General features: G+C 52.7%; 2 protein-coding genes across 2 annotated transcripts in view; both read left to right on the forward strand.

Annotated features, from left to right (window-relative positions):
- Positions 1-17,795, forward strand: part of PIGL (phosphatidylinositol glycan anchor biosynthesis class L) — a 679,575-nt gene that overhangs the window by 279,581 nt on the left and 382,199 nt on the right. The gene's annotated exons all lie outside the window — the stretch shown is intronic.
- Positions 6,132-17,795, forward strand: part of ADORA2B (adenosine A2b receptor) — a 29,815-nt gene continuing 18,151 nt past the window's right edge. Inside the window, exon 1 of the mRNA XM_050763444.1 lies at positions 6,132-6,788. Within this exon, the coding sequence (XP_050619401.1) occupies positions 6,265-6,788 (524 nt within the window). The 5' untranslated portion in view covers positions 6,132-6,264. The remainder of the gene's footprint in view (positions 6,789-17,795) is intronic.

A 17,795-nucleotide genomic window follows, 5' to 3' on the forward strand; every position in this document is an offset into this window, starting at 1 on the left:
AATCTGCTTCACAGTATTTCGACTGTATAGTTATGTTTACACTGAAACATATGTACTGTTACTGCATTTTCTCTCTTCAACTTTCTTTTTTTTTTATAGTTACTAATTGCTTACCTTATTTTTTCTTAGTAACTATCACTATTTGCTAAGATCTCCAAATGTATACCAAATATCTCTCCATAACATCAAACATAGCAGGTAATTGCTTCTTTCTACTCTAACTTTATTTGTTTATTTCTTTTTTGAGACAGAGAGACAGAGTCTTGCACTGTTGCCCAGGCCGGAGTGCAACACTGGGATCTCGGCTTGCTGCAACCTCCAGCTCCCGGGTTCAAACGATCCTCCTGCCTCAGCCTCCTGAGTAGCTGGGATTACAGGTGCCCGCCACCAAGCCCAGCTAATTTTTTGTAGTTGTAGTAGAGACAGGGTTTCACTATGTTGGCCAGGCTGGTCTTGAACTCCTGACCTTGTGATCCTCCCACCTCTGCCTCCCAAAGTGCTGGAATCACAGGCGTGAGCCACAGCACCTGGCTGCTGCTTTCTACTCTTTCTTGGAAACATTCCTCCTGGAGTATTCTGTCTTTTCACACAACTCTGAACTGATTAACCAGGACCACTGCAAAGCAGACATTCTGGGGCTTCCCTTCACCACCATCTTGGTAATTGGACTCAAAAAATGTTAATTGGAAAATCCAAGTTGTCTCCACTGCCTGTTTGATTGGGGGAGCCTGAAGAAGTTCAAGACAATTCAGAGCATAAACAAGTTACATTTTCTCTGAATGTCTGAGGGCAGAGTGAATGTATGTGTAACATTACTTCATACATATATGGAATGAATACTCTTTAATGTGCTTCTATATTTATCATATAATTTGGTCCTTATTTTAACTTTCTTTTTTTTGAGACGGAGTCTCGCGCTGTGTCACCCAGGCTGGAGTGCAGTGGCGCGATCTCGGCTCACTGTAAGCTCCGCCTCCCAGGTTCACGCTATTCTCCTGCCTCAGCCTCCGAGTAGCTGGGACTACAGGCGCCCGCCACCACGCCCGGCTAGTTTTTTTTTTTTATTTTTTAGTAGAGACGGGGTTTCACCATGTTAGCCAGGATGGTCTCGATCTCCTGACCTTGTGATCCACCCGCCTCGGCCTCCCAAAGTGCTGGGATTACAGGCTTGAGCCACCGCGCCCGGCCTATTTTAACTTTCATTCTCATTTCAGATTTGAGGAAATTGAGGTGCACTGTCTGGCACCCACTTTACTTCTGAAACAATATGTGTGGTAACATTATTAAGGGCTCACTATTTTGCAAACATTGTTCAAGAACCTTAGGAAAGACAGTACAGAAGAAATAGAAGGCAAAGTCTTTTAGTCCAAGGACTTAAAGCCCATCAGTGTTGGGAATATGCGATGTGTGTGTGCAGTGGTGCAGGAGTCTGGCCGGGTCCATCTGTGGGGTGTAGAGCTGCCTCTGGAGACTTGGCAAGACCTACCCAACAGTCATTCACTGACCAGAGACTGAGGAGCCTCCTGGGATTGGGCTCATTCTCAGGAAAATTGGAGCCAGTCCCAAGTTTGAACCAGTAACAAGTCCTTGGATTTCAAAGAGAAGTAGAAAGTTGAGGTACAGTAAGAAATCCTTGTTGATTTCCAGAAGTGCTTGATGGATTTTGTGGGGAGCTGACACCTGGAGAGAGTCAGCTGTTCTGAAATACAGGCTGTGACTCCTGATGTGTGCCATCTTTAGGTACAAGCCAGTGAGGCCTGGAGCTCTCAGGTTAGAGTTAAAAGTTCCCTCTGACACTCACACAGACACTGAGGGGCAATGTGCATTGTACTCCTTTCCTCTTTATTTTATAGAGCCCCGAGTTTATTTGGATGGTAACATATTTGGGAAAAGTATGCCCCTCTTTCTTCCCCATGGAATAAACCATATTTGGTCAAAACCAGGCACGATCATTCCATTTCCCTGTGCTCATGGTTGGTGTAGGGTAGCACGTGATCCACGACTTCACCCCATGATAAATGGTAGGGAGGCTAGCCCTCTTCTGCTTTGAATGAGGTTGCATGAGCAAGCAATGCTTGCAGCTGTGGCAGCCTTTTTGTAACCATGTGGCAACAAGCCTAAGAGGAAAGCTCTGAAGAGGGCAGAGCAGAAAGAGAGAGCCTGGGTCTTTCATGCCATTTCTGGGACCATCTGCATGCCACCTGGATTCTGCTCTGGCAGTTGAGGCAGGATGAGAGAGGTGAGAGATGAGAGGATGTGTACTAGCAGTCTGGAAGAGGTCCATGGAGGGTCAGTTTGTTCACGAAACATACCCTTCCACTTTCACCAGTGAAAAGCCCACTTGAGTTTCTAGGGCTGTAGTCCTAACCTACCCAAATGTTTTCATCACTGCAGTTGTTTTCCAGGAGTCAGGATCTAGAAATAGGGGCTTAGAAAGATTAATTGACTTGTCCAACATCAACAGCAGAACTGGGAATCAAACCTGGGTTCTCTGTTGCTAAGACCAAGGCTCTGCTCACTGCACACCAATTGCTTTCAGGACTAAACCGGCTGGGTGCAGTGGCTCACACTTGTAATCCCAGCACTTTGGGAGGCCGAGATGGGAGGATCGCTTGAGCCCAGGAGTTCAAGACTGGCCTGGGCAACATAGTGGGACACTGTCGCTACAAAATATTACAGATTAGCCAGGCATTGTGGTGTGCACCTGTAGTCCTAGCCACTTGGGAGGTTGGGGTGGGAGGATCACCTGAGCCCAGGAGGTTGCAACTGCAGTGAGCTATGATCCCACCATGGTGCTACAGCCTCAGTGACAGAGTGAGACTCTGTTTCAAAAAAAAAAAAAAAAAAAGACTAAATTCCATGACTCTCTTCAGATTCCACCCTTCCTCGTGTTTCCTGAATAATAGCCTGTTAATAATTATTATAATATTTAATAATAATAATTGGCACCCCCATGGACCTAGTGGGTCCAACTCAAATCCTAGCATAGATCAGGGGTTGAAGGAGTCCAGAAAATGTATGATGTATTATTCATTTCACATAGACTTCGTGAAGAGGAGTGTGTGGTTGTGTGAGTCAAAGGGTACCAGGTGGGGCTGGGGTGGGGAGAGGACAGAGAAGGGGAAGCTTCTGCTGGTGAGGGACACCAGGGACAGGAAACTTGGTGGACTGCAGCATAGAAGGGAACAGGGTACAGCCCTGTGCTGGAGACTTCCTACTTGGGTGCTATCGTTTGGAAATTTGTCCTCCCAAATCTCATGCTGAAATGTAATCTCCTGTGTTGGAGGTGGAGCCTAGTGGAAGGTGATTGGTCCATGGGAGCAGTTTCTCATGAATGGTTTAGTGCCATCCTTTTTAGTACTGTCCTCATGATAGTGAGTTCTTACGAGATCTGGTTGTTAAAAAAGGTGTGGCACCTTCCCCCACCTCTTGCCCCTGCTTTCCCCATGTGACATGACTGCTCCCACTTCACCCTCTGCCACTAGTAAAGCTCCCTGAGGCCCCTCAGAAGCCAAGCAGATGCTGGCACTATGGTTTACAGCCTGCAGAACTGTGAGCCAAATAAACCTCTTTTCTTTGTAAATTACCCAGTCTCAGATATTTCTTTATAGCAACATAAGAATGGCCTAATACATTGGGTGATTCAGAGAAGGTTTCCTGTTGGAGGTTGGGCTCTGAAAAGGGGAAATGGGGATTCTGGGCACAGAAAATGCTGGAGCAGAGCCCAGGCCCAGCAGCTGCAGGGCATGCAGGAACCACTCATAGCAACCAGCCAGACACTGTTCGCCCCCTCTCCCTCTGCAAAATCTCCACTCACTCCTTTGGATAGCACTGTGACCATCCCCACCTCGCCCTGTGACTTCTGCGGACTGGTGTCCCAGCAGGATGACCCAACTCTCCAGCCTGGCAACCAGAGCCTTCCCCACTAGGCTTTTTTCTCTCCACTCTTCTGGGCATGGTGGCATCTTTGGGCAAAATCCTAACTACCACCTCTGCCTGGCATGGCTGGAACCGCCTCACTGTGAAGCCTCCCTCACTCTGTAAAAGCCAGTACCCCAGGAAGCCTCCTCTAACCCTTTCCCCTCTGCCACTCCAAGGAAGTGCTATTGGATGAGCTGCCTGATCTCTCTGGCCTTCTGTGTGGCAGCAGAAGTTTGTGTCAAGTGCTATGGGAACATGGCTGGTGGAGCAGGTGATTCCAGAACTCAGGTGACCAGGACATGGAATGTGTGGGCTTGCCAATATTTTGATATATAAATCAAGTGTTTTCATTATGGAAGTAACAAAACCTCAAGGGAAATAGAACAAATTCCCTATAATCATCCTACCCAACTAGGAGGTATATTGTGTGTGCTTTTGACATTTTGCTGTCCTCGGTACAAGGACAGATGTTAACTGTTCATGCCTGTGGAGAGCTGAGGGGTTTTTCTTCTATGTTTTTTTAGAGACAGGGTCTCCCTCTGTTGCCCAGCCTGGATGGAAGGCGGTGGCATGATCCCAGCTCACTGCAGCCTCAAACTCCTGGCCTCAAAGGATCCTCCTGCCTCAGCCTCCCAAGTAGCTGGGACTACAGGCACCTGCCACCATGCCTGACTGATTTATTGTTTGTTTGTTTGTTTAGAGATGGGGTCTCCCTACATTGGCCAGGCTGGTCTTGAACTCCTGGCCTCAAATGATCCTCCTGCCTTGGCCTCCCAAAGTTTTGGGATTATAGGCATGAGCCATGTTGTTGTTGTTACAGCTACCTTGAGATACAATTTACGTGCCGCACAATGCATCCCTTTCAAGTGTACAGTTCAGTGGCTTTGGGTATATCCACAGAACCGTACAACCGTCACCACATTGAGAAAATGTTTTATCACCCTAAAAAGTCCTGTACCCAGGCCGGGCGCGGTGGCTCAAGCCTGTAATCCCAGCACTTTGGGAGGCCGAGACGGGCGGATCACGAGGTCAGGAGATCGAGACCATCTTGGCTGACACGGTGAAACCCTGTCTCTACTAAAAAAAAATACAAAAAACTAGCCGGGCGAGGTGGCGGGCGCCTGTAGTCCCAGCTACTCGGGAGGCTGAGGCAGGAGAATGGCGTGAACCCGGGAGGCGGAGCTTGCAGTAAGCTGAGATCCGGCCACTGCACTCCAGCCTGGGTGGCAGAGCGAGACTCCGTCTCAAAAAAAAAAAAAAAAAAAAAAAAAAAAAAAAAAAGTCCTGTACCCTTTAGCAGTCACCCCATGTTTTGCCTTTTGTTTAACATGATTTTACAAGCACCTTTTCCTGTTTCTGGAAAATCTCCTTACCCATCCTCTTTGGTGACTGTCAGCAAAGGCTTTCATGTGGTGAAATAGCGTGGCCAGGCGTGCTCTAGAACAATGGTGGTGGTGAGGGCTGCAGAAGCTGAGGACCCACAGGCAGAGAGGGAGCGATGGCAGAAGCAGGTGGTGAGAAGGGACTGGGGCAGGACTTTGTGGGTAGAGGGAAGCAAGGCTCTGGAAGCAGAACCAGCAGCACTGCTGATCACTGGGACGCGGAGAAAGGCAGAGGCTCAGGGTGTCAGCAGAATTCCTAGGGTGGGTGAGGGTTGCGAGGTCAGTAACGAACAGGGTCCCAGGAAAAGGTGGCAGCACAGGTTTGGGGAGAATTAGAGATGAGCTTGGTTTTGGACTTGTTGGATTTGGGGCCGCCAGTCTCTCTCCGGGCGAGTCCCGCAGTCGGCAGTGGGATGTTAGGATCTGGTCCTCAGGAGGCTGTTAGGGGTGAAGCAGGAGATTTGGGAGTTAAGGGTGTGAGGGCTACGTGGGAGGCCTCGGGAGCCGGTGCCGATCCAGGGTGAGTGTGAAGGAAAGAAGAAAGAGGGCCCGGGGAACACTGGTATTTTCGGGCGGTGGACGAGGATGGGACGGACACGAGCCTGCCTTAAGGAAGAAGGCAGAGCGGGGCCGTAGGACAGTGGCGGGGGAGCGGGTGGACAGCGCTGAGCAGCGGGGAGGCGGCCGGGGCTGCAGCCCCCAAGGGCTCCTTGCAGTCCGGCGCCGCGGCCAGAGCCCGGCCCCATCCCAGGAGCCGCCCGGACTGGAAGGCCGTGCGAGCGCTGGGACGCAGCCTCCGAGCTCGAGCGTGACGGGAAGTTGGGGCAATTTGTTAGTTATCCGCCGCCACCAAGACGCGGCGCTGCGCTTGGACCGTAGGGCCCCCGCGCGGGCGCGAACTTTGGGCTTGGGCGAGGGGGTGGTGCTCCGCCCAGCCCGAGACGGGCGGGCGCGCCGGCCAATGGGTGCCGCCTCTTGGCCGCGGCCCCGACCCCTGGGTCCCGGCCGGCAGCTCCCCAGACCCGAGGCTCAGAAGCGGCCGGCGGAGGCGCGGTCCGGGCGCTACGGCCATGCCCGGCGGGGCTCACGCGGCTGCCCCGCGCCCGGCGCGCCTCCGGTAGGGGACGCCCGGGGCCTGGCCGGCCCGGCCATGCTGCTGGAGACACAGGACGCGCTGTACGTGGCGCTGGAGCTGGTCATCGCCGCGCTGTCGGTGGCGGGCAACGTGCTGGTGTGCGCCGCGGTGGGTACGGCGAGCGCGCTGCAGACGCCCACCAACTACTTCCTGGTGTCCCTGGCGGCGGCGGACGTGGCCGTGGGGCTCTTCGCCATCCCCTTTGCCATCACCATCAGCCTGGGCTTCTGCACTGACTTCTACGGCTGCCTCTTCCTCGCCTGCTTCGTGCTGGTGCTCACGCAGAGCTCTATCTTCAGCCTTATGGCCGTGGCAGTCGACAGGTACCTGGCCGTCTGTGTCCCGCTCAGGTGAGGCGCTCGGCGTCCCCCGAACTCGGGGCCCCGTCGGAGCTCCCAAATGGGTCGTTCTCTTAGGGCCAGGGTTCCTCCCTCGGGTACCCGAGACGGGACAGGCTGGCGGCGCGCGGGGCGCTTGGAAGTCTGGTTTCCAGCCTGGCCACCCTGCCCCGCTGAACAAGTGCGCCCGGGCACCCAAGTCGTCTCGGATGCGTGTCCCTCTAAGGAGATCCGCGTAGGGACAGCTCTAGGGGATCCGGGGAGTGCGGCGCCCGGGGAGGCGCCCTGGAAACCCAGGGGAAAGCGTCACCCTCGTGGGCGGGTGGAGCCCGGGGCGCGGGAGGTTTGGTGATCACATCTCCACCCCTGCCGCGAAGGTGGTTCCTAACACTCGCCCGCAGCGGCGGTGTCCACGAGAGCGGCCGCCCCACAGCGGGGCCCCGGGTCCAGAGCGGCGGCCAGACGCAGTCCCGGGAGCTTCCCACCAAGGGCATGGCAACTTGGGACGCTGGGCATTCGCACCATCAGGATGGACACGCATGAGCCAGCTTCAGAATGTGCCTGCTGCAGAGAGGCTGCCCGGCCCATCCCAGGGGAATGTGTCCGTTAACTTTGGGGAACGCTACGGACACTTGTTCCTGCGTGTTTAATGGTGACTCAGATTACCTCCATATACTTTTAAAAGGAGTTACAGTGCTTCCTGGTGTCTGGCAAACGGCCTTACAGCCTCCCTGCCCTTGTGTAACCGTTTATCTCCTGCTGCCCTGTCGGGGAGCAGGCTGAGAAGTACGGAAAATGGTGGCGAATTTACCTGTCCACTCTTTCTCCCACGCTGAGAAAGTCTAGGATTCAGGGGATGGAGTCAGCCAGCGACCAGAGTGGATTCCCAGTTGGAGCTTTTGACTTCAACATTGAGAGTTTGTAGAAAGTATTTATTCTCTGTTTTTGGTGCCTGGGCCACTTTGGCATTTCTGAGGAGAGCTTGAGATCTCTGTAAATTTGGAGCTGAGACAGGGAAACTAAATCACAGACTAGGAAAGAAGGGAAGGAAGTCATTTATTGGGTGCCAACTCTGTGCAGACAGTTTATAACAAACATGTCCCCAGCAGTCCTTGCAGTAATACCAGAGGATAGGTGCTGTAACCTGCATCTCATAGAGGAGGGGTGGTGGCTCAGGGAGGCTGGAGTCCTGCCCAGGATGGTGTATCAGGGATGGGTGTCAGAGCCGGGGCTTGAACTCACAGCTGGCACCATGTCCCCACCCATGGCCACCTTGCAGGGCCATGTGTGGCACTGTGTTTGGGAGACAGGGAGAAAAGTGCTCTGCCGTTTCTGGAGGAGGAGCCTGCCTGCAGTAAATTGGTGGTTGTAGGGGAATGTGTTTGTGGGAATGGAGCGGGAGAATGCTCCCAGAGGCCATTTGAGTAGGCAGATGTGTTGGGCTTGGTTGCTGTGGGTTGTGTTGTGGATCCCAACAGGAACAGGAACCTCCTGCTTGGGAGGGCTGTGAGCCACATGTGGGTGTCTGGCCGCTCTACATGCTGCTGCCCATGCTGTTGGAACAGGAGGCCTCATGCCTCCCATCAGGTGTGACAGCCCAGGGATTTCCAAGGCTTAGGGAGGACAGCAGTCTCTCCTCTCTCTTCTGGATCCCTTCCCCCTGACTTTTGGTGTCATCGTTGCTACCTGATGGCCTCTTGGATGTTTTGCATCTAGCAAAGGAGTCACGAGCCCCAGCCTGAGTTGTCCATCTAATGGAAACCCCTTGGACTTGCCCTGGCAGAGACCAGAGACCCAGAGAGGAGTTACTGGAACAATCTCCCAGGCCACAGGGAGCAGGAAGTTCTATAAAAGTTTAAATCTGTTCCTTCTTGTCCTGGTTTGTGTTGGGTGGGGTCTTGAAAAAAAAAGGGTGTGGGCGTGTTAAGGGGAAAGTGCTGTGAATCACAGGCCCTGAACTTCTTTGCATTGCCAAGGGCAGGAGGGGAGATCACTGAGGCTCGCCCCATCCTGCCTTCCTGGCCCTTCCACAGAGCTTGGAGGTCTGGAAGAGGTGCACAGGCAGTCCCCAGCTCCCTGCCCCAGAGGTACTCATCTGACCTGGCCACAGCACCACCCCAACCCTGGTGGGTGGGAGAGGTGTACTGGGGCCCCCAGGGCTTCCCTCTGCGGGGGCTGGTGCCTGGGGCAGGCCTTCCCTCAACTGGCCTAGCAGTTCATGGCCCCTTGGGAGGAGGTTAAAATACAGATTACAGGGCCCCACCTGGTTGTACTGAATCAGAATCTCTGGAGTGGGATGTGGGGGGATTCCAGCAGTGGGATCTTTAACCAGGGACATCTGGTTCCACCTATCTGAGAACCCTCCTAGAGTTGGGGCCTGAAGCTCTCTTCACTTGACTGACACAGGCTGGGTGCAGGGCGCCCCAAACTCTGACTTGGCCCTGAGGCCCTCCTGGGGTCGTGGAAGTCCAGGTGAGAGTAAAGTCGGAAGTGCCCTGTTTGGGAGGAGGTGTCTCTCCTTTGAAGCCAAGCAATAAGGAGGGTGAGGTGCAGGGAGTGAGGGTTGAGGGCTTAGGCAAGGACAGTCCTGGGACCTACCCCCAATTCCTCCCGGTTCACGGGCTCCAAATGTGAGGCCTGCAGCCGCAGAGACCACAGCCCCCACCTGCCACCGCGTTGCCAAGGTGTTTAGGTGTTTACTGATATGACAGATGACAGTGTAGAAGGGAGGGGAGCCCCGAGGGAATGCCGGGGACAAATATGACACCCTTGGCCTGGCTGGGAAAAGGAGTGTCTGCTCACACCAGGCACTGCCCTTTGCCTTCAGGACAGGGCTGGCCACAAACAGAAGTCCGTTGCCTCTGGTTCAAGTCCATAGACAGTTCCTGATGTTGGGGCCTGGCAGGGCGTCCCGTCCCAGTGGTGCGTGCAGCTCCTGGGCTGGGGCAGGTGGGCATTTACAAGCAGGAGGGTGTGGGCCCTGCCCAAAGCTGCTCCCAGCTCTCACTTCACCCTCAGGGAGAAGCACTTCCTCCTCCCTGCTTGAATCCTGTTCCTTTCATGCCACACCCACTGTGGGGGCCTTCCCTGCTGGTAGACTCAGTTTCCCTGGCCCTCTGGCACTGAGTCTCTGGTGGGGCTGAGGCCAGCTGTTTTCCTAGTGGAACTGAAAGAGGGTGGATCCGGGAGGGTTTAGTTGGTCGGATGGGTCCAGCGCCATGTTTATCTGACCTATCCCTGGACCTTGCCTAGTCACCCTCCCTACTCTTGCCACATTGAGGCTTCTCTCTGCGCCTCATGTATCTGGTCTTCGAGGTAGGGATTAAAGACCTCTTAGCAAGACTTTGTGCCTTGAGTGAAAATGTGGCCTCCACTTAGGGTGGGAGTTGGCAGGGGGTTCTGAATGTTTTTCAAAACTTTAAAAAATTGAGCTATAGGTCGGGGCACGGTGGCTCACGCCTATAATCCCGGCACTTAGGAGGCTTAGGAGGGTGGATCACCTGAGGTCAGGAGCTCGAGACTAGCCTGGCCAACATGGCAAAACTCTGTCTCTACTAAAAACATAAAAATTAGCCGGGCGTGGTGGTGGGTGCCCATAATCCCAGCTACTCAAGAGGCTGAGGCAGGAGAATCGTTTGAACCCAGGAGGCAGAGGTTGTGGTGAGCCGAGATCACGCCATTTCACTCCAGCCTGGGCGACAAGAGTGAAACTCCTTGTCAAAAAAAAAAAAAAAAAAAAAATTGAGCTATAGTCTAGGCACAGTGGCTCACGTCTGTAATCCCAGTGCTTTGGGAGGCCAAGGCGAACAGATCAGTTGAAACTAGGAGTTCGAGACCAGCCTGGCCGACATGGCAAAATACCGTCTCTACTAAAAATACAAAAATTTGGCTGGGCGTTGTGGCACACGCCTGTAATCCCAGCTACTCGGGAGGCTGAGGCAGGAGAATTGCTTGAACCCAGGAGGCAGAGGTTGCCGTGAGCCAGGATTACACCACTGCACTCCAGCCTGGGCGACAGAGTGAGACTGTGTCTCACACACACAAAAATTGAGCTATAATTCCTGTCCCATAAAATTCACTGGTAATGTTTGAAATAAACCTTGTCAGGGGCTGGATACGGTGGCTCACGCCTGTAATCCCAGCACTTTGGGAGGCCGAGGCAGGTGGATCACCTGAGGTCAGAGTTTGAGACCAGCCTGGCCAACATGATGAAACACTGTCTCCACTAAAAATACAAACATTAGCAGGGCATGGTGGCGTACACCTGTAATCCCAGCTACTCGGGAGGCTGAGGAAGGAGAATTACTTGAACCTGGGAGGTGGAGGTTGCAGTGAGCCCCAGTCTGGGTGACAAGAGCAAAACTCTGTCTCAAAAAAAATAAATAAATAAATAAAAAAGCTCGGCAGGAAGATATCTGGCTCTAGGTCGTATCCTGCAGCTTTCCCAAGAGCTCCCTCCTTGGGTTCACCCTTTTTCTGCATCAGTGTTATCTTTCTCTTCCAGATCACTCCCATGGGAATGAGTTGGGTGATGGCCCCCTAAAAAACGTATGTCCATATTTTAATTCCCAGAACCTCTGACTATGCGCTTATATAGCCAAAACAAAAAACAACTAACCAAAACCCCACAAATACTGCCTTCTGTGGATCTTGAGAGAAGGAGCTTATTTGGATTATCTGGGTGGCCCCTTCATGCGATCGCACTCAGCAGATAAATCTGCAGAGAAGGCCATGTGAAGGTGGAGGCCACAGCCAAGGAATGAAGGACGGCCACCAGAAGCTGGAAGAGGCAACAGATCCTCCCTTGGAACCTCTGGCAGGAGCGCAGCTCACACCTCGAAGTCAGCCTTCTGGCCCTGCTTGTTTTAAGCTGCTAGGTTTGTGGGGCTTTGTCAGAGCAGCACCAGGAAGCCACCCTCAGTACCCTAGATCAACACCCCTTCACTTCCTCATCTATTCCTTTGCCTCCCCTCCCCCGCAAACTCCTCCACTTGTCACCAGGATGCCACTGAATTCCCCTGTCAGGTCACCCATGCGCTGTCCCTCTTCTGGCAGAATCGAGCTGTCACTTCTCGGACCTCGTTGAACATGTTCTCTCTGCAGCTCCTGGTGGGCACTGTGGGCCCCTAGCTGGACTCCTGCTCCCCTGTAACCACTCCACACAGCAGCCAGATGGATGACTTAAAACCTAAGCCACATCATACCGTTCCCCTGCTTACCGCGCTGCCAAGGCACCGAGGGTGAAATCCCCATGCCCTACCATAGCCTGAGGCTGTGCATGGTTGGCCTTCACCCCCCAGTCTCACCACAGCCAAGTTCTTTTCTCACCCATGGTCTTTGCACCCCCATTCCTCACTTCACCCACCTGGAGAGACTTCTCAGCCACTGCATTGGTTTACCGCCATCTCTAGTTATCCCATTAAACCATGTCCTTACTTAGAGTCTCTCTGCACCCAGTGCGCTAGCTTTGTGGGCAGGGGCCTTGTCTTACACCCCAGGATGCAGCACGATGCTGGCACAGGCTAGGAAAGCACATTGTGGATGAATGCATGAGTGACTGGGTGAAAAGGGTACATGTCAGGCTACATCATGCCCAGGGAACAGCTGGACATGTGGGAGGGGAGGGGAGGGTCCGAGACAGCAGATGTACAGTGAGGGCCGAAGGGCTCTGTGAACCGCCAGAAGACCTGCTCCCACAAGTTCCAATGAACAGAAGACAGGAAAACCGTCTTCTGAAAACATCTCTCATGGGCCTGAGGGACAAAAGGGTGGGGAGGAGTGCAGAGGTGTCCAGGGACTGCCAGGCAGCCAGCAAGGGCTGTGGGCCAGAGGCCCAGGCTGAGGCCAGGGGCTGCGGACGCGCAGGACGTGACCCGTGGACCCTGGCTCCTGGTCCCATGCACTGGCCTGCGTCAGGGTATCACCCAGGCCTGGGTGTTACTTTGCTGTGATTTATCCTCCATTGTTAGTACACAGTCCTCCCAACTCCACTTCCCAGGTAGCAACCTTAAAACCAGCAGGTGCTGTTTATAATCGTGCTGGGGCCTCCAACTGAGATAAGGGGCTGGTTCCCGGTGTGTTGTTCCAAGGAACACACACATGCCTAGGCAGGGGCCAAGGTCTAGTTTGGTCAATGAGGCCCTCAAACGTGTCTTGGAACCAGGTCAGAACTGGGGTAATTCAATCCAGAGGGTACCTGAAGGCCCTGTCCCCTCGGAGAGGGTAGAGTCAGCCTGACCTGGCTGGATGGTCATCAGGAGCACATGGGAACTGCAAGGCAGGGGAGATGGAAGTGGACTTGGCGTGTGCTGGGGTGCTGTGGACAGGTTCCCTCTGAAGGAGGCCGGGAAGGAGGGCCAACTCAAGCCACCTTGGGCCCTGCCCTGAGACCGGAGCCTGGAGCTGCTCCCAGAGGGCAGAGGAGCCTCCTCTTCAGACCAGGCACAGCCTGCAACAGCTCTGCATGCCTGGAGGTGACCAGGTGTCCTGGAGCAGCACAGCCAGGGAAACGGCGCATGAGATCACACCATGGGTGTACCCTGCAGGTACAGATATGGGGAAGTGTCCTCAGCCATTCTGGACATTGAGATTTTCAGTCTCATGAACGGCAGTCATTGTTCCCAAGCCGTTTCTGGGTGCCAGGCACCTTACATCCATAATTTCCTTTGATCTTTACAACCGCCCTATGGAAGCAGATACAGTTATTTTCACACCTCACAGATAAGGAGATGGAGGTGCAGAGAATTACATTTAGCCCAGGGTCACACGGAAGCCAGGACTGAGTCAGCCTATCTTCCCAGGAGCCCTTAACCATCATGTGAGCAGCTAGCGGGAAGGACTGCACACCCCGAGGTCACCTCCAAACACCCCCTTGATGAGGGGTCCCTTCTAGTGGTGGATGAATAAGGACACTGGCAAATTGTGATTAGATCCCTTTAATTATTACCTGGACAAAGAAGACTCCAGCTAACCCATCAAATGGACGAGTGAAGAAAGCTAAGCCCTGGCCAGTGTGAATGGAATTTCACAGCATTTGCCTGACAGCTGCGAGGCCCTGTGGATCTCCTGCCACCTGCTCCTTCCTCGGATTGGGGAACTGAGGCCCAGCCTTTCCTTTTGCCTCAGATTCATTACTGACTCCAGAATGAGGCTTTAACCATGATTATTCTTCCCTAAGGTATTAACTTGACAGGCTCTTGGACTCTGTGGCTCATCAGCCAGAGACAGCACCATGGGCAGTGGGAATTCAATGGCAAATAGCAAATGTATCTTCTTGGACAGAATTGAAGTGGAGAACAGCCTGTGCCAGGCACGGGCGGGCAGGCAGGCTTCCACTCAGTCTGGGCTGAGGGGCAGTGCTTCTTCTGTAGGGTGGAGGGTTGAGCGGTGTGGTAGGTGGGAGGAGAGCGCCTGCGGAGCTGGGAGTGCAGGGTACGCCGGAGCAGGGGGACTCCTGAGCTGGCCTGGCACCTTGGGTGCTTCGCACTTTGGGGATGTGAGTGGGCACGAGATTCGGGCTGTGGTGGGGGACGGGCCAGGGAGCAGGCAGCTGGAGGAGGGCCTAGAGCTTACTGAGGAGTTTGGATTTTGTCCTGAAGGTGCTGGTGAGTCCATGAAGGAGTCGCATTTATTATTTTCTATGTTTTTGAGTTACAAATCAACCAGTGGGCATAGAAGTAAACAATCAGGCTGGGCACAGTGGCTCAAGCCTGTAATCCCAGCACTTTGGGAGGCCGAGATGGGCGGATCACGAGGTCAGGAGATGGAGACCATCCTGGCTAACACGGTGAAACCCCGTCTCTACTAAAAAAAATACAAAAAAAAAAAAAACTAGCCGGGCGTGGTGGTGGCGCCTGTAGTCCCAGCTACTCGGGAGGCTGAGGCAGGAGAATGGCGTGAACCCGGGAGGCGGAGCTTGCAGTGAGCTGAGATCCGGCCACTGCACTCCAGCCTGGGCGACAGAGAGAGACTCCGTCTCAAAAAAAAAAAAGAAGTAAACAATCAAAAGTACAAAAGGGCCCAAGAAGGAAAGCAAGAGCCCCCCGACAGTCCCTCTGCCAGGGGCAGCCCCCAGACCATTTCTCTTGGCATTTGCCCCGAGGGGTGCTCCGGGCTGAGCCCTGGTTTTGTGCTGCCATCTTGGAAGCAGAATCTGTTGACTCCCGATTGTGAGCCGCGAGGCCCGTGGCTCATGCCAGCCTTCTCCCCCACGTCCCACTTTAATTTCTGTTGTGTTTTGATTTTTTTCCTGTGGACATTTCGGCCTGTATTTCTGTCAGGTGGTGATTATATCTGCTGACTGTCAAGAAAAACGAGGAAGAGCGTGTCCCCCATTCCTTTCCCAGGTCTGCTCCTGGTTTCTGTGAGCTGCGCTGTTACGGTGAGCCCGCTGCCTCTCATGAGGTCTTCCTTTTGAAAGGTAACTCATGCTGCTATAAAGAAACCGATCCTGCACAGGGGGAAGCTGTGGAGATGTCACCTGTCTCGGATCTCTGCTTTCCTACTTTGCCTGTCAGAGGCAGCCACTATTTCTCATGGCTTCCTCTGCACAGATTGTGTATTGAACACATTTACATTATACCATGACTTTTATGCAGTTAAGGTTTATACCATGTACATTTTTTTTTTTTTTTAAAGACGGAGTCTCACTCTGTCGCCCAGGCTGGAGTGCAGTGGTGCGATCTCAGCTCACTGCAAGCTCCGCCTCCCGGGTTTACGCCATTCTCCTGCCTCAGCCTCCCGAGTAGCTGGGATGACAGGCATGTGCCACCACGCCTGGCTAATTTTTCTATTTTTAGTAGAGACGGGGTTTCACCACGTTGGCCAGGCTGGTCTCGAACTCCTGACCTCAGGTGATCCATCTGCCTCGGCCTCCCAAAGTGCCGGGATTACAGGTGTGAGCCACTGCGCCTGGCCTAGGATCCTATTTTTAGATGCTATTCATTACTCAGACATTACTCAAAATTATGTCATATTTTAGCCTGCTTCAGGCTTACCATCTGGAAATTAGCATTTCCCATCTGGAAATTAGAAAGTTAAAGGAAGAAGCATGCCTTCCCACATCCTCATGGTCAGCCAGCTGCTTAATCACCCTCATGCTGAGCCTCCTCACCCCCTTTCTACGTGTGCCACATAGCTGCTAGGGCTTCCTTTACTGTGCCCTTGGAGTGGTTCCAGCATTTCCTGCATTCCGTGTTCTCTTTCTAGGATTTCATATTTGTTAGACATGGAGATAAACTTTCTGGGTTCTTACATGTAAAAAATGTTTTTTTGGCCTGGTGCAATGGCTCACAGATGTAATCCCAGCCCATTGGGAGGCTGAGGCAGGAGGATTGCTCGAGCCCAGGAGGTTGAGGCTGCAGTGAGCTGCGTTCACACCACTGCACTCCAGCCTGGGCAACAGAGCCTGTCTCAAAAAAAAGTTTTTATTTCTCACATATGATTGGTTGGTTGATGGCTTGTGGTTCGGAATTGTTTTCCCTCAGGTGTCTGAAGGGGTTGCTGTAACATCCGGTATTGCTCACAAAGTCTGGTGCATAAGGATTCTTACTTGTAACTACTTGTAACTTGTATCTCTGCACTGGGAACCTTTGACATCATTTGTTTTTCCTTGGTGTTCTGAAATTTCGTGAGGCTGGGTCTAAATAGTGACTCTTATTTTTTCTCCTTCATTGAGGATGGCACTAGTAGGTGAACCTTGCCAACCTGAAGACTTAGGTCCAGCTCTGAAATTTTCAAAGAATACAGTTGACCCTTGAACAACTTGGGTTTGAACTGCGCGGGTCCACTTAAAATGGATTTTTTTTCAACCAAACGCAGATTGAAAACATAGTATTTGTGGGATGTGAACCCGAGTATACAGGGGGCCAACTTTTCCTGGGGGCCCACTTCAGGATTTGATGCGGATTTTGGTGTACTTGGGTGCCCAAGGACAAATCCCCTGTGTATACCAAGCGAAAACTGTATTTTCTTGATTAATTCCTTCTCTCCATTTCCTCTGTTCTTTCCTCTGGGATTTTTTCTTTTTTCTTTTTTTTGAGATAGAGTCTCGTTCTTGTTGGCCAGGCTGGAGTGCAGTGCCATGATCTGGGCTCACTGCAACCTCTGTCTCTCGGGCTCAGGCAATTCTCCTGCCTCAAGCTCCCGAGTAGCTAGGATTACAGGCATGCACCACCATGTCTGGCTATGTTTTGTATTTTTAGTAGAGATGGGGTTTCACCATGTTGGCCAGGCTGGTCTTGAACTCCTGACCTCAGGTGATCTGCCCACCTTGGCCTCCCAAAGTTCTGGGACTACAGGCAAGAGCCACCGCACCTGGCCGCCTCTGGGATTCCTTTTTTTTTTTTTGAGACAGTCTTGTTCTGTCACCCAGGCTGGAGTACAGTGGCACGATCTTGGCTCACTGCAACTTTCACCTCCCAGGTTCAAGTGATTCTTCTGCCTCAGCCTCTCGAGTACCTGGGATTACAGGCATGCACCACCACCCCCAGCTAATTTTTTATATTTTTGGTAGAGACGGGGTTTCACCATGTTGGCCAGTCTGGTCTCGAACTCCTGACCTCAAGCGATCTGCCTGCCTCTGCCTCCCTAAGTGCTGGGATTACAGGTGTGAGTCACGCCTCTGGGATTCTTAATAGGCAGATGGGGACGTCCCCTCCTTTCCTGATCACTGTTCTCTTACAGTTCCCAGTGCTTTCTCATTCTCTGGAAGAGTTCCTTGATTTTTTTTCCTTTGTTCTTCTATTTTTTAAATACAGTTTTGGCATTCATATGTTTACTTTTGATGAAGACGAAAGGATTTTAAATTGACTTTGAAAAACATTTTTTAGATTCACATGGTTGAGATTCCTCGTGTGGCACAGAGTGTAGCTAATCTAAACTCTTCCCCTCCCCCATCCTTTATCACTAGGTCTCTAGCTGCAGCCTGGGGAGAGAGTGGGAGGGGGAGGGGATCAATGCCACAGCTCCCAAAGCTGGCCTGTAGGCTGTCTTCCTCTCGATATCTGTTCTTTTTTTTTT

Source organism: Macaca thibetana, chromosome 16 (genome assembly GCF_024542745.1).
Source record: "Macaca thibetana thibetana isolate TM-01 chromosome 16, ASM2454274v1, whole genome shotgun sequence".
Lineage (NCBI taxonomy): Eukaryota > Metazoa > Chordata > Mammalia > Primates > Cercopithecidae > Macaca > Macaca thibetana.